Genomic DNA, 26,752 nt, shown 5'->3' on the forward strand with positions numbered 1-26,752 from the left:
AAATCCAATCCCTTCTTAGCAGATTTATTATGCAAGTATAGCAACATAGTATAATATAGTAACACAGGTGAAAAAACACAGATTTGTTTACAATCATTCTGCACAGCACGGGTTATTGCTCTGTGGAGAAATAACTGGTCACATGGAATTGACTTCTCTTAACCTCCAGCTGCTAAAATCACATTAAGAGACTTTAAAAATGCATAAAATACTTTCACAATATTATTTTTCCATGGAAACAATTTCTACTAATACCACTAGAATGAACAAATATAAAAGGAAACAATGCAGAAAAGAAGGTGCGCTCGTAAAATTACCTAAAGGAATTCTCACCTATTTTCATAGGTTGCAGTCTTAAGTACATTTATCTGGCAGCAAACCATATTAAAACATATGAGGCTTACTTAAAGTACACAGGCATAGGCTTGTGATGTAAATATGATCACCTAGTCCTAATTATGCTTATTCAGAAGCAATCCCATTGATTTCAATAAGACTGACTACTGCATGTGTTCCCTTACTAGGAAATAAGTCTGATTCCGTTAAGTGGGACTTGCTTTCAAGAACATAGGTAAAGGGCCCGATTCTATGTATGCTCACTTATTTATAAAGTTTGGAAGACAGACAGCCCATTCACACTAACCTTTATGTGCCACTCCAATTGAATTCAATGGCATTTATGTGCAAGTAAACAATTTTGGCTCTAGATGTCATGTTTGCGCCCAGATATAATTTAGGAATAATTATCAACCAGCCAGTAAAAGTCTATTTAAATTTACGTATAAAGGACTTAGTCCAGCCAAAACTAAGCACTTTTAAGTCCCATGTTTGTTAGGCCCACATAGGATGAAGTTGGCTACTGGTTCCCACTTCCAAATTCCTTATTCACAACAAAGCCATATCAGAACCTGAATAAGGAACTCAAGTTCATATGCCCCTTCACCCCAGTGTAACCTTAATAATTAAATGTACAGCACACTTTCAACCTTCAACAGCCCTGGGCCAAAACTGCAAATTTGCAGTTCCCCGAGAAGAAGGATTGATTGTTAAACCACTTTGAGAATTGCAGCTCTGCGAGGGGAACAAGTCTCCTAATGCTGCTCAGCACCCTTAAGAAACTACATTTCCCAGGATTCTTTGAGGAAAGCCATGCTGACTGTTTAAAGTGGTATGATACTGCTTTAAATGCCTGGTGCAGATGAGGCCTAAGCTTTGGAGAAAGCCAAATCATACCCATCCCACATCATCAAATCATCCTCCACTGGGAATTAGTAGCCTACCTCAGCCACACTAGGATCCCCTCTTTCTCAATTCGCATGAGAGTGCTTCTTTAAAGAAATAAACAGAAGCCCTAACGCTGGGAGCTTTCTCCTGTTTTAAAAAGTTTTGGAAGCGAATGCCTGCGTATTTCTTGCTCAGCTCATCGGGTGAGGCTGTCGTGATTCTGCCATTGTTTCCCCCCCTTTTGTTCTTGACAGTTTGCGGCTCCTGCAGCTACCTTTCTTTCCAGCACTTGCTTCTAACTGGAGCAGTCCTTTTAAATCACCCTTGCTGCTTTCTTTACATTTCCTCCACCCACAGGTGATGATGCAGTCTCCGAGTGGCTCCGCCCCCTCCCCTTTACCCTCTCTCTCTCCTCTCTCTCTCTCCTCTCTTCTCTCTCTCTCCTCTTCCATTGGAAGGGCTAAGCTCCCCTTAGCCAGCCTGCCCTTATTTAATTTGGAGTGTGATTTTGCTATTTTTAGCTTCTGGATTCTCTCCAGTGAGACTTAGAGGGGTATTTTTTTTTTTCCTCCCCTTCCTTTTTTCATTTTTTTTTTAAATTCTGCAAATGATTTTGACCCAGCTTCCTTCCTCTTAGAACAATTTTTTTTATTTATATAAATAAGAGGGGGCCTGTCTGCTCTCGCGCTCTCTCTCTTTATCTCCCCCCCCCCCCGTGCGAGTCTCTCTGCCTTCTGCTTCAGATCTGCATTTGCAACCATCAGCAGCCAGAAGGGGGGTTTATTTTAATTTCATCACAACACACAAGGAAAAACACACACAGATTCGCGAATAAGAGCAATTGTAAGTTTCTGATTTCTAAAGGGGGGAAAAGTTTGCGTTTATTTTATTAGCATTTGCAAAATTTATAACTGCGTTTTGCAAAGTCATTTTTAATTTACAAAAAAAAATTGAAAAATGTGTGTGCTCGGAATTTGCAATAGGAAGCAAGTAAGGCATGCGGAATAATGCACCCTCCTGCCTTTTATTCTCATCGTGCATTGCGAGTGGAGGAGGGATATGTAAGTAGTGGGGGGGTTCTTGGCAAAGCTTGCTGGGTTGGGAGAGGCAAAGTGGCCTTGTCTTTTTGAGATGGCGGGGTGCGATTCTGCGAAGCACTCCTGCCTTTAATACGAAATCCCAGGGCACTTGGTTCTCTTTTCTTTCGGGGGTGGGTGGCTTGACGCGGGTCTCGGTGTGATGGATGGGATTTCTCCCGCCTCCCCCACCCCCCACCCCGGCTCTGTGCGGAAAGAGAGGAGGTGAAGGTTGGAAATGCTTTGACTGGAAGGTTGCGCTCGGCTCCGGGTTGTCTCTCCCAACTTGCTCGCTTCTGCAAGGCTCCGCTCCGCTGTGGCGGCTGGTGTTTCAGGTTGCCCTGCCCCCCCTCCTCTTTCTCGCACGCGGGGCTGTTTCGTTTTCAAATCGCGCGACACTACTTTCCTCCACTTAATAATTTTTCTTTCTTTTCTTGCAATATATTTCTTCCAATAGACATGCAGATCTGGAAATTGTGTGTGTGTGTGCAAATAGCAGGTAGTGCATTGAGCTAACTAGAAACACCCCCTTCCGCTCTTGTTTAAAGGGGCAGATCCCAGGCTATTCCTTTCCATTTAAAGAGAATCGGGATGATAATCAGAGCGGTAATATTGCAAGTGTCAAAAAACGGCTGGTAGGTTTGATTACGCTTTCTGCTTGGTGGAGTTGCTTCTCTCTCTCTTTTATAAAAAAAGGCGTTGTACTGTATAGCCTATATAGTTTCCTGGCTTGCATTCCTGAGCAACTGGTTTGCTATTGTTGGGTTTCCACGCTTCTCCTGCCCATGAAATGTGTGTGACTTCAGTTCGGTGCAAGGTGGCACCCGTCTCTCTCTCTCTCTCTTTTTAATTGCATGCTCTTGCTGTATCTGCCTATCTTAGTCGGTGGACTGCTCACTTAGGAAATACTGGGGAAAGTAGAATTTTAAAAATGCGCCCAGTATTAAAGCGGTGTGACCGGCCGGCTTAATACTGCTGCTTGGCTAACTCATAGTTCAAGTGAGGCTAAACCGTGGGGAGGGGGCAGTGGAGAGAGAGGAAAGTTCAGCATTGCATCTAACTCTAGGAGATTTTGTGGGTGCTCCCCCCTCAACTATCCTTTCACTTTGTTTTAATACATGTTTTGATATCAGTAACGGGGGTGGAGGAGCCGTAACTGTTGAAGCTCAGCCTCCCTCTCCCTTTCCTGCCCTAGAATGCCTCCTGCACAGTTTAAAGGAATTCTTTACCCGATGCTTCCTTTTTGAACGAGGAGGACCACCTATGGAATCTAGGCTTCCTGGGGCTGGATTTATGATCTCTGCAGGACGCCTAAAGTCTCGGGTTGTTACCCTTTCTGTATGGCTTCCAACTCCTCCTCGCCACCCCTTATCACTTCCTTTTATTGTGCTAGTTTTAAAGCAGAGTAAGTTGCTTTGCTTTTGAAAGCCCATCATCCGGGGCTTCAAAGAATCCCCTTGGAAAACCGCCTGCCCTCCTCAATCAAACAGGCTCTTCAAGTTCTCGGTTTTTGTTGTGTGTTTTTGTGTGTGTGTGTGTGTGTGTGTGTGTGTGTGTGTGTGTGTGTTGTAAGAAACGGACCCATCCCTTAGGAGATGTCCCCGGGACGCCACGCTGTTTGGAATCGGGCCAGCCATCTTGGGCTTGAAGAGTTCTGGGTTTAAGTAACCATTTGCCTTTCAAAACTTATTTTGGCTGTTAAGCAGAGAGAAGCAAAGTAGTTAATGGCGCAAGTGAACTATTACCACATCCAGGGGGCGTGGGAACCTGGGAGTGGAATGGGCAGGTTTGTGTGTTGGAAGAACAACAGAGGATTGTTGTTCCTTAGGGTGGCAGGTTGTGGCTGCTGCTGGCATTTTAACTTCCTTTGGAGCGGAGGTGGCTCTCTCTGGCCTCCAGGGATGCAGAGATTTGTGGATAAGAGGATGATGTGACCTGGCACTAGCACTTTCTTTGTCTTTTTTTAAAGGGGCAGTTTTATAAATGAAATGTAATCCTAAATTTGGTGGGAGGCATGTTGACAGCAGTCCAGGTTGAAAACAGGTCAGAGAGGTATGTGGTTTGCTTGTGGTCCCAAAGGCAACTTTCTTTGTGGGGTGCCGTTAGTAAAGAATTGGCATATTGGTATTGTAGTGCAGAAATATATATATATATAAAATTGTACCAAGTCATATAATCGTAGAATCAGAAGGGACCACAAGGGGCATCTAGTCCAACCCCCTGCAATGAAGGAATCTTTTGCCCAACATGGGTCTCAAGACCACAACTCTGAGATTAAATGCCCCATGCTATACCAATTGAGCCACCCCAGTCTTACTAATCCAGTTGTTAGTCTATACCCCATGGACAATTGTGGTTGTTGAGACACCAAGTGTGATGTAGACCCACTAAGGTAGAAACTAGAGAGCTTACTGTCCTTTTTCTGATAGATCATCCAGTTGCCTCTAGAACTTTGTTTCCTGATTTTAAATGAGTCATTTCTTTCTCTACTAGAGAAACAAATCGGAATATCACTAGCTTTTGGAGTTCAACTCAATAACTCTGATTTGAGCTTGTTATGCTAGAAATCTGGGTAACACTTCTCACTTGCAGTTATTTGTACCAGCTTATTTTAACTGATTAACTGACAATATTGCTGGCCAGTGAAGTTGTAGTTCTACCTGAATCACATGGGCACTAGACAGACATATACACAAACAAATGGATTCTCTGCAAATGAAATTACCATCAGAGTTGCATACCCTCCAACATTTCTCCAACGAAAATAGGGACATCCCATTTCATAATGATACTATTTGGCTTTTCTAAATCAGCCCCTGGAAAATAGGGACACTTGGAGGGTCTGGAGTTCTTATTACTTGTGCATGTACTTGGATCATTTCAGGAAATTTGATACTGTGATCGCAAGAGACAAGGCCTTTTCTGTGGTGGTAGCGTGACACTAGAACGCTCTCCCAATTACATTTATTTTTCTGTTGACAAATATGTTATTTGGATTTATAAAATATTAAAAGCCAATTATGATAGCTGTAATAAATATAGTTATGTTCTCATTAAGAACTGACAAAATCTTCAGCCCACATACTCCTTACAGGAGAGGTTCACAAAAGACCAGAGTTTATTTTCTTGGAGAAACTTCATCATGGTATTTCTATGTCCAGCTTGTATGCCCCATATATCTTGTTACAGTGGTACCTTGGTTCTCAAATGCCTTGGTACTCAAACAACTTGGAACCCAAACACTGCAAACCCGGAAGTAAGTGTCCCGGTTTGCGAAATTCTTATGGAAGTCGAACATGCTCCATTTTGAGTGCTATGCTTCCGATTTGAGTGCCACACTTCCGTTTTGAGTGTTACGCTGAAGTCTGTCTGTTTTTGCTATTTATTTTGCGTATTTGTTTTTGCAGCTTTTTTGTTTTGTTTTTGTGACTGTGTGGAACCCAGTTCAGCTACTGATTGATTGATTGTGTGACTGCAGTACATTGTTTATTGCTTTGCTTTCATTTTATGGATCAATGGTCTCGTTAGATAGTAAAATTCACGTTAAATTGCTGTTTTGGGGGTTGTTTTTAAAAGTCTGGAACGGATACATCCATTTTGCATTATTTTCTATGGGAAAGCATGCTTTGGTTTTGGAACGCTTTGGTTTTGGAACGGACTTCCAGAACAGATTAAGTTTGAGAACCAAGGTACACTGTAGTTGTCCTGATTCCCCCCACTCCACTCTCCAATCTGCACTTCTATTCAAAATACATGTAGAGTGTCAAGACACTGTAGCTGCATACTTCAGTTTTGTGAGAGTCTCTTCTGTACTAGAAGTTATCTTTGTGGGCAGTGGATAGAGGATCAGGGCTGAGTGTTGCAGCAAAAAGAGACCATATTTGCCCAGTCTTCTACAAGAGTTCCCCACTGTGGAGAAACCTATTTTATAGGACCAGCAACATTCTGCACTTACGGCTGCTCACCCTGCAAGGAAGGTGTGCAATCTTCCTCAAAGATGTATTGATGCTTCCAGAATGTGATCTGATGGCAGTGGTTTAGTCTCTGATGAGCAGATCTATTTATCTGCACTGAAACCCATAATACTGCAATGTTCTTGACATATTTGAGTTTCTGAAAGCAAATACTTTAAGTGCAACCCTGAACTAGCTTACTCAAAAGTGTCCCACTAATTTCAGTAGGACTTACTCTATAATAAGGTTTCATAGAATTGCAGTCATAAAGTGCCTTTTAAATATTTAAAGTTTTAAAAGAGTGTTTATATGAGTCTGTTGCTTTTTGTTAAAAAAAAACAAAAACCCCACACACAACAATCTTGAGGATGTTTTTAAACTCATGAGTCACTTCCATAACTGAACATGAGTCAATTTACATATTTGTAAAAAGACTATGTGTTCAATGTTTGTGTGTCTGTCAAGGGTAGATTTTTATTTTTAAACATTATTCCTAGAAATATCTACATCCTGCAAGCTGCCAATTCCAAGTCCTGAAATAACACTTAGCAGCCTTGTAAAAGCCCTTATAATGGGCAGATTAGGATTTTTCTGCAGTTTAAAAATAAATGTAACTCTGGTCAGAAAATGGACCTCTGTCAACGTTTTAGTTTACAAGCTGTGAGGACAGTTTCATTAACATAACCTTAGCCTTAGCATAGTTGGATCCTTTTTATCTGCTTGCTATACACTTGGGAATAAGAGTCAAAATGTAAAAGTTGGTCTTCCATAGACAGCTACAGGTGGAGTTTGGAAAGTGCAATACAGCTTTGAATGAATGAATGAATGAATGAATGGCAATACAGTGGTACCTCGGTTTACGAACTTAATCCGTTCCGGAAGTCCGTTCTTAAACCAAAACTGTTCTTAAACCGAGGCACACTTTCCCTAACGAGACCTCCCGCAGTCGGTACCCTTCCACTGTTCAGATTCCATTTTAGACCGAGGTAAAGTTCTCAAACCAAGACACTCTTTCCAGTTTTGCAGAGTTTGTAAACCAAATCGTTCTTAAACCGGACTGTTCTTAAACCGAGGTACCACTGTACAGCTTTACCTGGGTTTGTGAATCCTGCTTAAAAGTTCATAGATTTAATAGTCACATTCTTCAAACCTTCACATGAGGAGAACCCATCTCATGTTGCCCTTGCCGTAGACTAAGCATCAACTCAAGACATAAACTCTGATTTATGTAAGGCAGGGACAGGGAACCTGTGGCCCTCTAGATAACAACTCCCATCAACCCCAACCAGCCTGGCCAGTGGTCAGGGCTGGCAGCAGTTGTAGTCCAACAACATCTGCAGGGCCACGGGTTCCATTTCTCTAGTGTAAGGCATTTTTTATTATATGACTTGAGTTCTTTACATGTTTGCTGTAGCAATAAAAGGAGGTGATACACAACACAGCCTTTGTTTGGCACAGCCGAGTTTATGTGTTCCTTTGTGGCTGGATCTCGGGTCTGGCCCAGCCCTTTCCTGCAGTTGCTATAAATCTCTCGGCCCCTATAAATCTTTTACCACTGCATACCAAGAGCCCTAACTCTCCTTGGTCATCACAGCCCTCTCATCTGGTTTGGGTTTCCTCTGCTATAGCAGAATATTCCTATAAGGCTTTTCTAGTAAGATGATGGAGGATTCCATTCTGAACTGCTGCCCCCTCAATGCTTTTCTCCTTTCTCCTTAGAATCTGTATGCCTGCATCTAGATAAGCACATCTGTGCTCAAAATGTGTACAAATGCTGGGAATTTCTCTATGCTATTAGAATAGAGAATATAATGCTGTTCTATCTATTCTGGTCCATAGAAGAATTCCATGTTTACTCTTTTTGTTGTTGTTCAGGTACTGCACTTCAGTTGCCCAGAAACCACCTCTGGCTAATGAGATTGTCCAGCCAGCCAAGTACTAAATGTGAAGTTGGGGATGCCAGTCTTCTAGAACTGGAAGCAGGGTGGTGCTTCCTCCAGTAGCATTTCAGATTGGCGCAGTGGTATTTGTTGTGTGGGAGTTGCTGTGTAGTGACTCCCTGGTCCAAGGGGTCACCATAGTAACTGCTAGGCAGGTAGTCAATATTTCTGTGGCCCTATTTGTGTTCCCTGTTTGATCCTGAGTGCTCTTGAGGTGAGGGGGAGGTAGTTGATGGGGGAAGAGTGCTTAAGGGCCAAATGACACAAAAGCCTATGACTAGATCTGTATCCTGACACATTCATTGTTATCATAAATCGGAGGCTATGAGTGGAGCACTTGGGGGACTAGGGTTTAAATCTTTTCCCCAATAAATATCTTCTCTTCCCTACCCCAAGCTGTTAGCTCTACAGCACACAAAAAAGTAATCTCATGATAATTTCCTCTTCTCATTCCTTCCAGGGGCACAATAAACTCTGTATGACTCCTGCCCCACCCAGAGCAAGGTGGTGTTGCCATGGTGATAGTGGGCACAGTGTATGCATGGGTTCTGGCCTTCAAGAGAAAAATAAGCCTAGGCTAGTTCAAAATAGCAGCCCTGCCTTGTGCCTGACTCTTCCTTTAATTTTATTAGGACCAACTAACAGTAGGCTTGAAAAGGGGACACTCATCAATTCCTTCTCATCCCCCTCCCTCATTAGTACCACTTGTTCCCCGAGATCATCAGTAAAAAGTGTTCCTAATCTTAATCTAAAAGGCACAAGCATGGGTGCAGAACTGACCTCCAGTTTAGAGCACTTCCTTACTGTGACAAGCAATTCCAAACCTGAGTGCTTCCTTTGAAACAAGGGGTTTTGCTGCATTAGGGTGTGTTATGTAGAGGTGAGTCTTGCATTACATCAGAGGTTGGGAACATGGGGGCCTCCAGATATTGTTGAGGCTCCAGCCAGTCTGGCCAATTGTTAGGGTTATTATGGGGGTTGCAGTCCGTCAACATCTGGAGGCACACAGGTTCCCCATCACTGCTTTGTAAAGAAACTAAGAAGCTGAATACAGAGAAGGGTCATTGTTCCAAAGAGCGTTGTGAGTCCCCATCGTAATTGCCTGCTTCCACAATATTTGCTGGTATTACTCATGGGAGCCCATTGTTCCCGTGTAAGACAATGGTGGTAAGGAAGGAGGCACAGACTGCTGAGGGAAGCTGTGAAGGTAATGTTGTGACCATGAAACTTGAGATTATCATTTTGATGGCTGGAGTGTCAGTGGTGGCTTTCTCAAGATACCATGAGCTATTAGTAATAATAATTATATTTGTGGGCCAAGATGGAAGGATGAATGCACATAACTCAAACAACTCTGTGGATCCCTTCTGCGTAAACTGAACAAGGAATTTTGTCATCTTGTAACCTCATATTTTCTTTTTAGCCCACTCTTAGCCTTTTTCTCTGCTCCTTACAGCGTATTCTCTCCTTTCTATTCCCAGATCTATTTAACTTCCTCTTTTCTACCTATCCTATCACTTTTTCTTATTTTTTTTACACTACCACAGGTCTCTCTATATCCCTATCTACCCCTGCTTTCTTCCTTTAGACTTCAAGTTCTTTTCTGCTCTGTCTTCTACTGAACTTTACAGCTGCCCATAAGTAATTAAATCCTCCAGTCCAGATGTTTCCACTGGTAGCAAACCCAGGTTTACAGTCAAGGGAGTTGTAACCAGTCCTGGATCTTGTATATAGTGGTATGGTGTGTTTGCAGACATGTTCGACTACTTCATGCACTACATTTTAAGATGAGTCCCAAGAAATGTAATGTGAACTGCCTCTCTGATGGAGGCAGGCTCTCGATGATGGGAACCTAGCTGCAACTGGTTGGAACAGGACAGTGCTACCATATGCCTTTGAATTAAAGGGAAGGAAAAGTGATTCAAGCATTTCCTCACTCCCTGCTGTTAATGGGCATATGAGAGCCACAGAAGGTGTCACAGAGACGTGTAAGCAAGTTGCAGACAACTAGAATTCTCTAAGATCCATATCTGCCCATGGGTCTGGAGTCATGCAGGCCTGTTCTAGAGCTCCCATTTCTTTCTATAAAACATTTGACCCACATATCCAGATTCTGGAGCATGGGAAGCTGCCTTTTACTAAATTAGACCATTGGTTTATCGAGCTCAGTATGATTTGCACTGCCTGGCAGTGGCTCTCCAGAGTTTCAGACAGGAGTTTTCCCCCCAGCCCTACCTAGAAATGCAAGGGATTTAACCTGAAACCTTTTGCATGCAAGGCATGCACTCTGCTACTGAGCTGCCTTCCTTCCCTGACTTTATCTGATACTGGTGGTCTATCAGTTTTTTGATCAGTGTAATAAAAATACTACTTGCTGTTTTACTCATAAAGGGGGGGAGACTGTGTTCACATTGTAAAGTCTACACTTAATCTCCTTGGATTTTTCTATACAAGGTCTCAGCTGTGTCAGAGTGCATAGGCTTCAACAGTGGGGCCCTTGCTATTAGATAATGCCAATTTTAATATAAATAACAGTCTGATGATCCTGAGGTGGCCAGTTCATGTGACAAAATCTACTTTCAGTTGCCAGGCCAATATTTGGAGAATGGATTGGCCCCGAGAGTACAACTGTCTTACATCGTGGGAGTTTTCACCTACTGTAACTTAACTTTTATTTTTATTTCTGCCTTTTAAAAGAATGAAGATGAGTGAATCCAGTGCAAAATCGAGTCAGCCCCTGGCTGCCAAACAGGACAAGGATGTAACTGAGAAGAGAGGACGAGGGCGGCCCAGGAAGAAGCCTCAGGTTTGTGGAAAGCTCCCCTTCACGTTTTGCAAGCTGTGCTTTATCACTTCTCATTGACTACGGCTAGAAAAAGCTAAAACATGGTAAAAGGGTAATGTGGAGGAGCGCTACTACCATGGAAAGGAAAGTTGTTGATACAGTATGAGGCAGGAGATCAATAGGACACCAGCTTTTTATTGTCCTCTGGGGAGAAGGGCAGATTTGCCTGATGTTGGCAATAATCAAAGTAGTGACTTCTCTCCCACCCCCTTCCACCTTGGACATGACTGCCTGAAAGACTCTCACGCTCTGGGGATCCTTTGGTGCTCTGCAATCATCATAATGTTGTCCTCCCTGACCATGTATTCAGAAGACTTCTGATCCACAAAATGATAGTTGGCTTATCTGCAATTGATATTGCTACCCTTGTGTGCCTTCTGCATCCCAGCAGGGTTCTTCCCCCCCTTTACAGTAACTATTCTGATCCTAGGGGAAATTGAGTTTCCCTGTAGAGATGGCTTCAGCTCTGGAGCTCCTCAAGGTGTTGAGTTGCATGATCCCCTGTTATGCGAGTCTTAAAAAGACCAGGTTCTAACTGAAGGAATCTTTCTGCCACAAGCCTTCATCATTCTGTGCTTTGAGCTCACTGTCCTCTGTCCCTCTTGACTTCCTTTTCTGTGGTTTCTTGATGGGTATTGTTGATTGGTGTCAGTGCCGCCTGCAGTGGCATATAAAACCTGCCCCGCAGTACCTTTTTATGCCTGCTTTCTAGTGGTGAAAAGGACTAGTTTTCTTACGTTCTAAGAAATGTGCCACCTGTATGACTGTGATCCTTCCTGCCTCCTCCAAGCCTGTTGTGATATGTGTGTCAGGTAACTTTTCAGTCATTGGAAGTGAGCAAGTTGTCACTCAGTTATGGCACTAACCGTTTCACTGCAGCATGTTTGAAAGGGTGTCTAAATTTATAGATGCTTCTAGAATTGGGTTCCATTAGGGCTGGGGTGAGGGATTGTGCCACTCCAGATGGTGCCAACTCCCAACAGCATTTTCCAGCATTTCATTTTTTCACTTTGATTTTAGCTGACCACTTTTCATAGTTAATCCTCCCAAGGCAGCTCACAACGTATTGAAAGAATGTGTTCCAATGTGCCAATGGTCAGGGGTGATGAGAGCTTTAGTCCAACATCTGGAGGGCCACAGGTCCCTCATCCTTGCACTGGCCCCATGAGTAACTTTTGTATGTAGCTGGAGTTAAAATAAGGCTGGGTTGAAAGAATTGCCAGTATTTTCCTATCAAACTGATTACCTGCCACAGGAGCTTAAACATAATTTTGACTTTGAGTGGCAATACTCTTTAACACTGAGTTGATGTCTTCTGGATCCTTCTGTGCATCTGCTGTTTTCTCCATATTCTAATATATTTATTTTCTGATAGAAGTGAGATAGAAATATTTTTGTGGTTTCTTCCATCCTAATATCGGGTCCTGACCTCTGTTACTGTGGGTCATATGTGGAAGAAGTAAAACCAAAACCTAGCTGCTACATCTGGCATTTCTATTAGCTGGTCTGAGGCAGCAGTGCCATCTTCCTCCTCCCATCTGCCCAGGGTGGATTTGATTTAGATCAGATTGATTTAAACCACAATTTAAATCACTAGTCAGTAAGACTTGATTTAAATCAATTTTTTTACAGAAAGACTCATCCTTGCTTGTATAATCTTAATATTTACAATCACATGAAGGTTTCATTTTTGGAATAATAAATTTCCAGAGTAGTTTTTACACTTATATAAAAAATACTGATTTGGTTATATTATTAGAAATACATAGACAGATAATTATGAAATTATTGTGGGGTTTAATAAGTTGCGTGTTTATTTTTTGACAACTTTTCTGCTGTATTTTATTGGAAGGAGAAAAATAACCATTTCCTTAATAACAATTTATTTAACTAAAACAATAACATTATAACATATGTATCCATGTTTGTTAACTGATGTGGTTAAACAATTAAAAAAAAAACTTAGCCTGAGTTTTAGCACATAGGAAAAACTTAAAACAAATCCTTAGTTCCTGTTGAATAGCCTTTGGACTATAATGTAACTTAAAGATTTTTTCCTCCAAAAGCATTTTATTTTAAAAATCCAATGTAAATAATTTTTTTTATTTATTTAAAAAAAAACCATTTTTTATAAAAAAAAAAACATTGATTTTTATCCACCCTGCATCTGCCTGAGCTCTCTGAATGAGACTGTTACTCTTGGGAAGGAGAGGACAGGGCTGCTGGTATATTACTGATTGGCTATTAGCCGCAGCTATAAATGGAATGTGACGGGGAAATTAAAAACAGTAGCTGTGTGAAGCTTAACTTGACAGAATTGATATAATTCGCAGTATACAAATGAATCTCCAGGTGTCCATGCTGTGCTTTTGTGCATTGGGGTGGGTGTCTAAAGTAATAAATGTACACCCCTGAGTTTACAAGAAAGGTTTTTGTCTTAAGATCTCATGGCTTGTATAGAAAAGCAGCTTGTCTCTTTCTACCTTCTACTACTTCCCATTCAAAAAAGTTCTACCAAGTTGTTGGTTTTTTTTAAGGGGCAATGCCTTCTGTGTCATAAGAGTTACGAAGCTTGTGCATGTGTCTTGTGACCAATTCATCATGCAGTCTGAATGGATCTTTGCCTTTCACCATGCATTGTGAGAACTCTGAAGAAATAGAGGTCCCAGAGCAAACAGCTCTGCAATCGAAGGCTGTGCCCACTGCATTGCAAAGCACCAACTTGGTCAGTGTACAGAGAGGAAAATCTGTGTGTCCTACACTACTGAAGGTGTGCAGGCAAGCATCAGTGGGGCATCTCCCAGCACTGTGCTTCAAGCACTATGGGGCACATTCTTTGCCTCAACCAAGACTGATATGTAGGTATGGCGTTAACACTTTAACGTGAAGCTTTGCATCATTTCCAGCTGTTAAAGATATGAACTAATACCAGAAATTACTCTGTAGTGATTTTCCAGTAGATGTCACACTTGTTTAAAATATATATACATATATTTGCTTTAGTTTTGTGGGATTTCCTACGTCGGTCACTGAAGCTTCTGGGAAGGAATCAGACGGAACTTAATCTGCCTGGGACGATGTGTAGGCATATCTGCTCTTTATTGGCCGGCTGCTGACTATACTGTTATTTCTTTCTATAGCAAGAACCCACTGAGGCACCAACACCCAAGAGACCACGCGGTAGACCAAAGGGGAGCAAAAATAAGGCCACTTCAAAGGGAAGGGTAGGTATTCTCAAGGCTGGGCAGCAAATTTGAGTTCCTTTCCACCCACATGTACTCTTTTCTATACTGCCCAACTGAAGATGACTCTTAAGGCTGCATCTGGAGTTCTGCCTGGACACACACAAAAAGAACAAATCTTTTTCAATGGAAGAATGAGCCAGTCACAGGAAGTGTCAGTGGCATACTCCCCACACTCGTTTTATTGAGATACCTTTTATTAGGACCTACTAACAATAGCAAAGTGGTGAGCTGTAGTTCTAATAAAGTTATGCCATCGTTCTCATTCTGGATTCCCCCCCCCCCATGGTTTCGTGCTTACTATCTTTTTGCGGGGGATGTTTTCTCATCTGTTCAGTTTGGGCATTGGAACTAAAATATAATCCCCGGAAGTTTTAAGAGCAAACAAACCAAACTGTTGGAAGAGGAAAGCTGGGTTCTAAGCCTGGCCTGGCCTTCCAACACCTAACAAAAGGGAACATTTGCAGGCAGACTCAGAAGTGGAGCACTTCCTCCTCTGCAGCTGCCCACTGACTCTCCTCTGAAGGCCCCCCCCCCCAAAAGTCAGTTTTTAGCTCTTCCTGGGGATGGAGGGGGCCTTAAAAAGAGCAGACTCCGTAGATGCAGGAGTGTTTGAGCACTCAATCCTCCCTTGTAAATGCTTGTCTCTGCAAACATTGAGACTAGAGACCATACATTTGGCCCTGTGTCAGTCTTGAAAACTTAATTCGAAAAAGAGGCCTAGGATGTTGGACTTGTGGGGAAAGGAATACCAGAATCTTGCATACATCCAAATCTCAGCTATTGTGTGCAAAAGCTTTTTGAATTAGCTGAACAGCTGGTGACATTTGTTTGTTGCGACCATTTGTCCTGGCAGCTGGAGTTTTGCATGGCTGTAAAGAGCGGAAAGGGATATGCCCCATTCAGTTGTGCAGAAGGAAGATGGGGACAGCTTATATTAATAGGAATCGAGGGGTGGGGATGGGTTCTCCCCACACCCCTCACACCTTGGCCCCAGTTGTTTATGCTGTGTCACAGGTACCTGGCCATCGCATTCTCCATGCTGGTGGAGAGCAAAGTCTTGGTGCCATTGGGTCCCATGTGGTTGAAACTGGGAGAGGGTTGGGAAGATAGTAAGCAAATGACCCCACAGTTGCTGACTTGACAGCTGTTTGTATGTGTATGAAATCCAAAACAGTGGACTCATTCACAAAAGAGCTTATTCTCCCTCCCTCCCCCCCCCCTTCCACAAGTAGATACCAAGAAGGATCTTTTTAAGTGTCCAGCTGCTTTTGAGCAGCAGATGCCTGGTCCTGAATTGGCAGCCAGGCTGCAGAGGTTATTTCAGTGGACACCTCAGCTTAACCCAAGCCCTTTCGCCATCTGTTCCAGTGATAAATGCAAAGGGAAGGGAGGATCCAGCAAATGCTGGAAACAGTTGCCCCTGCCTGTTGTGCACCTGGCTCCCCAGAGCCGCTGTTCTCCCTCCTCCCCTCTCACTTGTGGGCTTTGGAAAGGAGACTCTTGCATAGTCAGTTGACTCCAAGTAGGGAGTTAGGGATCTTGCTTCTGCAGCGGCTTGATGCAGCAACATTTCAGTGATTTGACGAAACTACTTGATAGGTTCATATTGTGGTTAGTTGCCTTTGAATGCCTCCTTCACTGTGTTGGTTAAATGGTACCATCCGACTTGCAGTCCGCTTCAGCACTGAAGCAGCTGCTTTTGGTGCTCTTGTTGCTGCCTACTACCACATCATGTGATGGTACTTGCATTGCTCTGCAGGTACCTAACTCCTTTCAGACCATTCCTTGGGCCTTTTTGGACCTATCGTGGCTGCTGCAGAGGTTTGAGCAAACTGACACCAGGCTGCCCTGGTGGCCTTGCTTTAGCACCTGTCCAGACCACTTCCCCTACAGCTGGTTTCTCCTCCTATCGCCAAACCAGAACAGGAAGGATATGTCATGCAAATGATGTACCCAAGAGGTCTCCGAAACAGTCGCTCTCCTGTTCTTTGGTCACCCACACTGATCCTGCTAGTCCCACAGAGAAGCTTGGGGACTCTAGGTGTTTGGGTGTGCTGAATTGTAATGTTCACCTGTCTACTTTGAATTGCACAGCCACAGTTTACCCAACTAGTTAAAAGTGGAACAACAGGGTTCGGCTGTCAGTAGGTTAGGAATGGTTTGGGATGCTGTACCTGACGATTGGGGAACCTGTGGCCTTCCAGATATTGTTGGACTCCATCAGCCACTGCCAGAATGGTAAGAGATCAGGAATCATTATTTAGGTATGCCACTACTGCGGCCAGTGTTTTGTTAGCCCAAAAGTGGAAAACAAGGGAGTTCCCAGAATGGCAACTTAAACTGATGGAATATACGCAGCTTGTGGACCTAACATATAAAATAAGAGGACAAGAAGAACATACGTTTAAAGAAGTTTGGAAAATGTTTATTGAATATATGGGGGGGAATTGTGTACACTTGAAAACGTTGGCAGCATTAAGATAAATTCAACAGTGTAAACAAGTTTTGATGGATGTAATGGAATACTGACTGGTTTAATTATGTAAAATATGCAGGGATTTATGATATGCAAAATGAACCATGGAAAGAGAAGAAGGGAAGTCATTGATATTTTAAGGTTGTTTAAATGAATATTCTAAAATGTAAAACAGAAAATTTAATAAAAATTATATATAAAAAGGGGAATCATGGGAGTTGTAGCCCAACAACATCTGGAAAGTCACAGATTCTCCATCACTGTTGTAGCTGGGAACCATCTGTCAAAATGTCAGTCCAAGATGATAGGGATCAAACGTCAGTCTTCTTCATTGGCCCCTTAAAGGTTTTGTGTATAATAAGCACCAATAAAAGATATTCAGGGAGAAAAGATACTTCCACAAATTTCCAAGAATGGGGTGTGTGTATGTTTTGGTTTTAAACCTGTTTTGAAAACACGCGACTCATATCCTGCATTCTTCTGAGTCATGGGGCTGGAGCCCAGATGGCTCCTTTTGGAAATGGCTGTGATGGTAAAGGGTGACAAGGGATGGACTTGTGGCACTGACCCCAAAAGGAAAAGCCAAGAGACAACTGCCAGCCCCAAATGTTCAAGCCCTCATGAGTCACATCCTCTGATTGTGAGATTAACTTAGAATTCATGAGATTTTGCGTGTTTGTAATATCTCCTTTTTGAGTACATTTGAAGAGTCTTGTTTATTTTCCTTGGCAGCTGTGAAGGTCACCAAAGGTGCAGTGTGTGTGTGTGTGTGTGTGTGTGTGTGTGTGTGTGTACAGCAGTCTTTCCCAACCAGGTGCCCTTCAGATGTTTGGGACTACAACCCCCATCAGCCTCGGTCAGTGTGGCTAGTGGTTAAGGGATGATGCGAATTATAATCCCCACATCTTTAGGGCACCAGGTTGGGGGAGGCTGGTATATAAAGAGACCCTGCCAGGGGCCCCCAAACCAGGTGCCGCCTTCTCCCCTGCTCTACTCTGGTCACAGTGTCCCCCACCCACCTGCTCCACTCACACTTCAACTGTACAAGGTGATTTTTTTTACAGGATTCTCCACTTAAATCAAAATTGGACTTACATGACCCTCTTTCTTGAAGTTGGGGAATCCCTTTGGTTGTTTCTTAACATTTGCATTTTGTATACCTTCTGAAAATTTAAAAAAGGTTTTAAAAATAATAATAAAAGAAATAACAACAAAGAATCGATCGGACTATATAACCACCTTTATATTCTAGAGCAGGGATTGGAAACTTGGAGAGCCAGTGTGGTGTAGTGGTTAAGAGCGGTAGACTCGTAATCTGGGGAACCGGGTTCGCGTCTCTGCTCCTCCACATGCAGCTGCTGGGTGACCTTGGGCTAGTTACACTTCTCTGAATCTCTCAGCCCCACTTACCTCACAGAGTGTTTGTTGTGGGGGAGGAAGGGAGGGGAGAATGTTAACCGCTTTGAGACTCCTTAGGGTAGTGATAAAGCGGGATATCAAATCCAAACTCCTTCTTCTTGTGGCCCTCCAGAAGTTCAGCTACAACATTCAACCCTGGGCAACATGGTCATTGGTCAGGATGATGGGAATTATAGTTCAACAGCATTTGGAGGATTAGAGCTTCCTTGTCCCTGTTCTAGAGCAAAAGGCTTCCTCTCTGAGGAATACCAGCTGTTAACATGAAACCTGCCCTGCTGTTGGTATTTAAGAAAGAAGCAAAAGATCCAAAGACTGAAACAATGGTCTGAAATAGGCCTGAGTGTCTGGCAAAGGCTTGTTACTTTATCTTAAAGCTTTCCTCTTTCTATTCTGTCTGCCCAGAAAGCTGCTGTGACACCTGGGAGGAAACCTCGAGGCCGACCCAAAAAATCAGTAAGTTTTGTTTCTTTTCAAGAGAAATAACACTTCTACTGGAAGAAATGGCGTGTACTTTTTTGTTTCTGTTTTAAGACACTCAAGCCACTGCAGCTAGCTAAAGGCTTCGTATCCATAATCTGTTCCTGAATACTGGGGTCTCTAGACAGAGAGAGATCTGGAACACCACGTGGTTCTGTTATGTTTCTAATTGGTGCTACCTGTTGCTGTTGCTTTTGAACCTTTGGTTCCTTTCACCTTTGAGTCCATGTACACACAAATATCCTTACTCCTCTACAGTACAGTCAGCAGGAGGCTGGTATACTCTTCCTATTTCCCCCAGGAAGTGATGTGTATCTTGCAAACTAGGAAACAGGAAATACTCAGCTTAGTTGAAAGCCCAAGTTTAAAAATGCTATGATACAAAGAGGATGCAGCATCCCTGTATTTGAGCTTGTTTGGTGGCCCTCTGAATTCAGAGGCCAAATAGGGTAATATGCAACTGTGTTGTGGATCTGGAGGCCCCAAGAAACTGCAACAGATCCTAGTCTTGCCTGGCAGCTATTTATGCAGCATGGAGGAGCTTGTTGGGACTATATTGGAAGCCCCAAGGGCTGTGCTGCTCGCAGGTATTTCTATCTTTGGTCCCTTGGGGGTTTCTTCATGGCATATTATATTTTTAAGCAAAGCATCATTTGGGCTTCTTCCTCACACTATGTTTCCATTTTATAAGTATTCCTAGTGTGTTCTCCCTGTTGCCCACATCTGAGTAAGAGGAAGTGGCTTGTTCTTTATTAGCTGGCATAGATGTGGTGTTACAAGTGTGGCATTTTGCATTCCTGCAGAGTGAGTTTCAGACAGTTTCATATGGCCTTGCTTGTTTTAAGTAACCACTGTATTTTGCCGCCAGTAAGGTGTTCTGGACTGTCTTCTTCACAGACAGAATGAGATTTTCCAAATGCAGTAGGCACTACTACTAAGACCAGTCACTTGCCTGACTTTACTATAACTTCAGGCTGTTTCTCATTTCTGATAATGTTGAAGCTCTGTTTTATGCCCTTCCTATGTCTGTCGCTCTGGAAATGAGGTGGGACCACTGTAAAATAAAGAAGTGGTTCATATGAACATGGGTGGCTGTGCTGAAGTATACAAATTTATGTGTGCACACGCAAAATCACCTCTGAACTTATACATCTTAGGAATATTTATGTCAGTTGAGCCTGTAAAGGTGAGAAGTAAAATAATTCACCCCATTGTCTGGATGAGGAACTTCTGGAGTCACACTGAACGCCAGACAGGGACTCCTGCCCTTTTTGCAGTGGGTTCTTGCTGTTTTGTTCATTTTACTTTGGGGGTAGGAGGTAGAGCAACACTGCTGCCCGGACACAGCTAAACTAAAATAATTGATTGCTCATCTGTTTTCTGTGGGTAGCTCTTGCTTCTGTTTTGGGAAAGCAAAGTTGGGTGGACTGTGTGGATCTATCAGGTTAGTGGCTGAATTATAGATTGTTAAGTATCAGATGGGGACTAGGGGAGAGATGGAGCTGTGATCTGCTCAAAAGCCTCAATTTAGTATCTTGGACAGAGGCATTAGGATTGCAGGATGTGTGCCATGAGTCTTTCACTCCCTTTTCTGTAACTGGGATGTTGAAAGACAAAGGAACGAATACTTGTTTCCCGTTCTGAAGAACCACCTCACTGCAATGGCATAATTAATAAAATGCTTATTAAGCATTTTAAAGCATATTGGCACACGGTAACATTTTTTCTGCTGCTAGTTTTTTTTTAAAGCTTTTAAGTATTCAGAGGCAGGTGTGCCATCATGTTTCTGAGCGCAGAACGCGCTGCTCTTTCCATCCTACCCCCAGAGCATTAGAAGTAGCTGATGGCGCCGCGACTCAAAACTGTCCCCAGCCACCAAAGTATGAGCTGAATGTAGGGCAACCCTGACAGAAGCAGCTGACTGGAAACACTCCTAATAGGCAGAGGCAGCCTTCCAAAACATGGAACCAGAATTGCAGCGAGGGGTTTTTGTTTGTTTGCTTGTTCCTCCTTCCGACGCTGCCATAGAACAATACAGACAAAAGCATCTGGCCTTTATAATTTCTCCTCTCCCCCCCCCCCATGGCAACAGGAATGGGAGACCTTGGATTCTTCTGCTATTGCTAAACTGCAGCATTCTTCTGCCTAAAGTCAACACTGCTGAGATGACTGGGGGGTGGCCATGAGCTCAAATCCACAGATGAAGTTATAGGCGTTTCTGGATTCCCACGGGCATCTGGTTGGCCACTGTGGGAATCCTAGACTTGATGAACCTTGGCCTGATCCAGCAGATCTCCTCTTACTGTCTTCTTGGAAGGGTGGAGGGTCATGGCACATGGGCTTTGAGATTCTTTCTACAACCCTTTGTAGGTGAGAATGAAGCCAACAGGGTAGTTGACAGAGCTACCTAAGAGAACACCTCTTCTCCTATGTATCTACCTGTGCCCCAGGATCTCCCTCCTTGAAATGCCCCCTCGTTTTGAAGCATAGTGGGTGGCCACAAAAGAGAGGCTTTTTAGTAGTGGCTCCCCATTTGTGGAATGTTCTTCCTTGCAGAAACTTACCCGGCACTCACTATAAAGCTTTTGGTGAACACCAAGGACCTTCCTCTTATCCCAGGCCGTTTAACACTTTAGTATTTTAATGGTTCAGCATTAAATTTTAGTCTGTTTTAATCTGATGGTGATTGTTTTTGCTTTTGTCTACCTGATTATGCAGAAGTTGAAGGTGTTTCTTGTTGTGGCTTAGCTAGTTCACACTGGATTGTGCTGGATGTACATCTCCTCAAGGTTTTTGCATATCGCTGACAATGCATAATATTTTATTGGGGAGCTATGTGCTGGGCGTAGCCATTGTGCTGATGATAGCATTGGGTTTCCCCCCACAACTGTGACGGTGAACTGCAAACCTGAAAAGTCCTATACCTTCTTACCTGGGAGCAAGCCCCATTGTCTCAATGGGACTTACTTTCAAAAAGACACATAAAGGATTGTTCCAGTTGTCTTTAAATCTGCTGCATGCTTTTTCTATAAAATCAGCTGGAGATGTTAAGTTGCAAATGTCCAATGCCTGCATGCAGCCATTCCAGTTCTCTTTAAGCAAGTCTGCCAAACATTTCTGGTTTTAGGCTAGCAGCCCACTCTCCAAGAAGCAGAGAGAGGTTAAGTAGCATCAGTCATTTCCTCCTTTGCTAAATGAGGTCTCTAGCCCTGGAACTTGCTGTACAGACTTGGCAGGCACATTCCACAGTGGCTTAAATGTATATTTTTATGAATGAAACTCAAGGAAGTGGAGGTTGCTGACTCACACGCACACTCAGCCATGACTCATCTCATTCTGACAGCATCAGTAATTTTTTTTTCAAGAGAGCAGGCGGGAAAGACCTCCTTGAAGAAATATGTTCCCTTCAAACACAAACAATTGCTTTTTAGGGTTGGATGGGTGTGGATAGCGGTTCTACGCATTGAGTGGGCAGAAATGGTGGATTCAGTGCGAGTTTGGATTAGATGGCTTTCTTAATGCTTGTGTCCCCCTTGTGGCAGACTGGATATATTGACTAACCACTACATCTGAGGCTCTTCATGCAGAGTTTGTACTATGGTATTGGAATACATTAACAGCCAGAGGATGACTTTAAATAATTGGGGGGGGGGGAGTTTAATGAGCATTCTGTGCTAGACTCCACTCCAGCATTCCTTCCAATACAAGCCTCCTGTTTCTAGATGTGTCTGCTGCTGCTGCTGCTTTAGCAGCAAAGGTGGTATGTATTGTACCATCAATGCTAGCAGGATGGGCATCTCTACAAGTTTCTGCCCATCTTTCTGAATTTTTGAGGACATTGAGTTTTACTGCAGGTGTTCTTAGGAGCTAGCTGCTGCATGGATTTGAAGGAACAGGAGTGGCACCAGGGAGAAATATAGAGGTCAGCCAGTTGAATACTTGTGCAAGCTCTACTTAAAGGGCTGGAGAAGAACATTTCCCTTGGGAGCATGGCCTTCAGGTTTCCATTTGACCCAGAGTGCAGTAAATTGGCCCTCCACCTGCTTTTCAATGCCATAGTTCAGTCCTGGGTTATATAAAGTAGTAATTTTAGTTCTTTAAGGCAGCCTTCCCCAACCTGGTGTCCTCCATATGTTCTTGAACTCCTGTTGGTCCCAGCCATCATGGTCAATGGTTAGGGATAATGGACATTGCTATCTAAAACAGCTGGAGGGCACCAGGTTGCAGAAGGCTGCTCCAGAATAAGACTGCGTAGGAGTGTGTCTGATGCAGCCAAATCCTACACATCTTTGACTAGCAAATAGCATGATCTGCATTGGAGGAATTGTCTAGCAGGTGGCCTGATCTCCTGCAGTTCACTTACACATGCTTTGGTGATGATACAATGTGGATTAGACTTGATCAAAGTACAGTAGACACACACCTCTCCCCAAATGACTCTTCCAATCCTTTTTCTCTCCCTTTACAGGAGAAGGATGAAGAAGAGGTCAACATCTCCCAGGAGTCGTCGGAAGAGGAGCAGTGAAAATAGTCAACTGGTTCTACCTCGCAATTCAGTTTTCCTGTCTCTTGTCAAGTTCTGGGACTGAGGAAGGAACAAAGAATCCTCACCCCTTTCCTGACCCACCTTTCCCAATGTTCTCACAGTCAAAACGGCAACACTGGAGTACAGTGTAAAACAAATCAGCCATCACGTTTGATGTGTCATGTTCAATGGGAGAACCATGTATCTTGTTTTCCCCTCTCATTTGACAGGGTTAAAGTTTTAGCCTACCAGTTCATGTAGTTCTATATTATATTGGTTGTTTGGGGGAGGGTGGGTTTTGTTTGTTTTGTTTGGGCCTGTCTCTTCAATTACACTCCTTGTAGAGAAAGGAGTATATAAATCTTTATAGTAACCACTTATTCATGTTGAACAGAGTGGGGCAGTCTAGTTTTTCCTTATCAACCCTGATCTCCCCTTGTGCATTGTGTGCATTTTTCTGGAAAGTGGGCATTTTGGAAAGAGCCAAAGCATTGAAATGGAGGCTGATGATAAGTTTTTGCTGTTTTCCTGGTTAATGGTTTTAGAGGATTTTTGCCTGTTTTTATGCTCAGTTTCCTATGCGTCAATAATAATATGGCTCCTCACATGCGTTCTAGTCAACAGCAATGCAATCTAGCCCCAGTCAGCTGCCTTGGAGCTCAAACAGTTTAGGTTTGCCATAGGCAAGATTAGTTGGGAGGCTTTGTTTGACTCTCATCTGCCAATGGGAAAGCTCTTTCCAACAACTGCAAAAGTCCCCCTCCAATCTGCTCCTCTTGTAGCCCCCGCTCCTGCTCAGGGGTCTTGCAGATGGAAGCCCACACCCAAAATATTTTTCCCCTTTGTGCTCAGTCATTCTGCACACACAGGACTACTGGATCTTTCTTGAAACCGGAGAAGACTTTGCCAAGACCAAGGAAAACATGATGGCAGAACCCCCCCCCCCTTCCCTGGGTCTCTTTTTGGGTTATTTTCTCCATTGGAAATAGCACAGTTAGTGTGTTTAGTTACAGTTGTCTTTCCACAACATGTTGTCTTTCAAGGTTTTTTCTTTTTCCTTCATTCACAACTACCTCTGGATAATTTTAAGTTTCATTCTCTTAAAACATGGAGTTGCTGCTGTTTTGTTGCTGCTGCTGCTTCTGATGCTGCTGTACCGGTTACAAAGTTTTATTATTCCAACAGGTTCTGTCTGGTTTCTTTCTCTGGAACTGACGTTTTACACTATAGATGATTTAGTTTGAGTTGACTTTCTAAAACGATTGTGCTATTAAAAAGGGAAAAAATACTACATTTGTCAGACTGGTGAGTAATTGGGGAGAGGGTTTTTTTTGTTTTTGTTTTTTGCAGACTGGCCTCATTTCCATGAGTTGGCTGCCCATGAAGAATACTGGGTTCCTACCATATTATCCAAAACTGCGAGCTACTTCTGACAAACTGTAGGTGTGGGCTTCTTTAAGCCCCCATCCTTGAAGGCTAGAGGAGACTGCATTGGATAGCCTTTAATGTTGGTTCAGATTTTAAGAGCACTTCTGGATGAAGAGCTTGGTGTGCGACTGGTCTTGATCAGTATGCCTGACAGCCACAAGGCAGTTTGTTCAGGGGGTGCCATGTAAATTCCTGTGCTGATTGTTTCTTGTTCAGCTTGGGAAATGAGTGTGATTACCATGGTGGCAGTCCAAATTGGAGGTTGCGCTGCACTCTTGTCCCCAGGACCTAACTTGGTTCTAGTATCTGTTGCTTCCATGCATATACTTTGATTTTAATAATGCAGTTGCTCAGAGAAGCTGCTGACTGGATGCACAGCCCATAACCTGACAACGTCTTAGTTCAGGGCTTTCTATCCAGGGGGTAGCTTAAGATTGCTGCATAATTCTTTAAAATTGCTGGGTCTTTCCTCTTCCAAGACCAGTAAGTGGCTCTGTCTCTCTTGTGCCCAAATGCTCTAGAAATATGCAGTAATAGCCCTGTTGTTGCTGAAATAGACATCTTTCTAAACTTGGATAACATGATTTGCACAATGCTGGAACAAATCACTTCTTCAATTTCCAGGTTGAGGATTAATGTGGTGCTTAAATTATATGTTAGCATGAAGTTGAGGGGAGAGACTAAACTTCACTGTTTACCATTAACCAGCTACCTGTCAGTTTCAAATTTTTACAAGGTTATAGATGTATCAGGGAAATAGGAAGAAAGGGACAGTCTTTTTTTCTGCCTCTTAAAATGTAAAGAGTTGGTTGGTCCTTTCCCCCCCCCCCCACCCTGCTTGATGTTTTCAGCTAATTAAGGCCATGGGTCTGAAATCAAATGTGAGTTCTGAACTATGATAATGTCTAACTTGCCTCAACTACTCAAGAACAGACAGCAGAGGGGGAAGGAAGGTGTGAGCAGTGGTTTGTAGGCTGCTATATGAATCTCTGATCCATTGCTAAAGATTTCTTGATTTCCTATTTGCAGTTTACTTGAATAAAACACTTGATGTTTCAAGCCTTCCCTTTTGTGTTTTGTTTCGGGAGCATCTGTGAATGCTACCTTCTAAGCTGGAGTAGATAAGACCACAGCTTACAGGTTAGCAGTCCTGCATGCAGCAGGCCAAACCAGGCATCTGAACTTGAATGAGCTTCCCCAAAAGGCACAAAAAGGAATCCTGCCTTGGCACTGCCTTAAATCTGGCACACTTCCTTTTGCTCCGAACCCAAAAGCATTGGGCTGCGTCTTGCTGTTGCGTACTTGGAACCTAAACTAGATTTACATCTTGGCGTCACCAAATCTGATATGGCTTTAACAGTGAAATAGCTGGCCTTATTAACTCAAATCAGGTACTTCCCTCCTTCCAACAAACTGCTCATAGCCCTCCTGAAAGACTACAATCTTATCTGTGTACACTTATCTGAGACTCAAATCCCACTGAGCTGAATGGGGATTCAGTTATGAACAGAGTTGCTTATGACTGCAGTTCAAGGGCAAACCTAGCTTGGATCTGACTGCTTGTAACTATATGCAGCATCCCTCTTAGACAGATGTAAACACTGCTCATGTATATTTGAAAGGGAGAAGTTAATGAAATGTGTGTATGCATATATGTATCTAAGGGCCAAACCAGGAAGGCAAAATGCTCTGAAATAGGTTGCACAAAATTCCTACATAGCAAGAGCAGACTACAAACAAGAGACGTAAATGATTTATATGTATACTACCCATTCAATAGCCATAGACTCCCTAGGTAAGCCCTGCCACCTTACTGTTCTTAGTACATACACCAGTGCAGGCTTCCTCAACCTCGGCCCTCCAGATGTTTTGGGACTACAATTCCCATCATCCTGACCACTGGTCCTGCTAGCTAGGGATCATGGGAGTTGTAAGCCAAGAACATCTGGAGGGTTGAGTTTGAGGAAGCCTGCACTAGTGTCTAAACAACCATCTCAAGTGGTGAGACACTTGGCCACAACTTCCTGTTGGGTACTAGGCTAAATCTAGCACCTCTGAAGTAACTTGAGAATCTTATAGCCTACCCCTCATGATAGATGGGCCAGCTAACATCTCCTGCTGATGCTCATGTAGCTAATAAGCCT

At 43.1% G+C, this 26,752-nt stretch overlaps 1 protein-coding gene across 9 annotated transcripts; it reads left to right on the plus strand.

The window, feature by feature from the left end:
- Positions 1 to 1,642: 1,642 nt before the first annotated feature.
- Positions 1,643 to 25,667, plus strand: HMGA1 (high mobility group AT-hook 1). 9 transcript variants are annotated; one of them, XM_028734064.2, is made up of 5 exons: positions 1,643 to 2,067; positions 10,891 to 10,999; positions 14,179 to 14,262; positions 18,581 to 18,631; positions 23,124 to 25,667. In XM_028734064.2, exons 2-5 carry the CDS (start codon positions 10,892 to 10,894, stop codon positions 23,178 to 23,180), a joined length of 300 nt encoding a protein of 99 aa, XP_028589897.1. In that variant the 5' UTR covers positions 1,643 to 2,067; position 10,891; the 3' UTR covers positions 23,181 to 25,667. The 9 variants fall into 9 exon arrangements, with proteins under 9 accessions (XP_028589897.1, XP_028589902.1, XP_028589894.2 ...); XM_028734069.2 differs by lacking the exon at positions 1,643 to 2,067 and adding an exon at positions 2,153 to 2,285; XM_028734061.2 differs by lacking the exon at positions 1,643 to 2,067 and adding an exon at positions 2,354 to 2,525.
- Positions 25,668 to 26,752: the final 1,085 nt, after the last annotated feature.

The sequence above is a fragment of the Podarcis muralis genome, chromosome 5 (assembly GCF_964188315.1).
Source record: "Podarcis muralis chromosome 5, rPodMur119.hap1.1, whole genome shotgun sequence".
Taxonomy (NCBI): domain Eukaryota; kingdom Metazoa; phylum Chordata; class Lepidosauria; order Squamata; family Lacertidae; genus Podarcis; species Podarcis muralis.

Bases quoted from the DNA above. Each gene is read 5' to 3' on its own strand.
- HMGA1 (XM_028734060.2), top strand. From the start codon at position 3,641: ATGGCTTCCAACTCCTCCTCGCCACCCCTTATCACTTCCTTTTATTGT. The intron at 11,000-14,178 runs GTTTGTGGAAAG...TTCTTTCTATAG, and splicing joins GGCCCAGGAAGAAGCCTCAG to CAAGAACCCACTGAGGCACC. The intron at 14,263-18,580 runs GTAGGTATTCTC...CTGTCTGCCCAG, and splicing joins AGGCCACTTCAAAGGGAAGG to AAAGCTGCTGTGACACCTGG.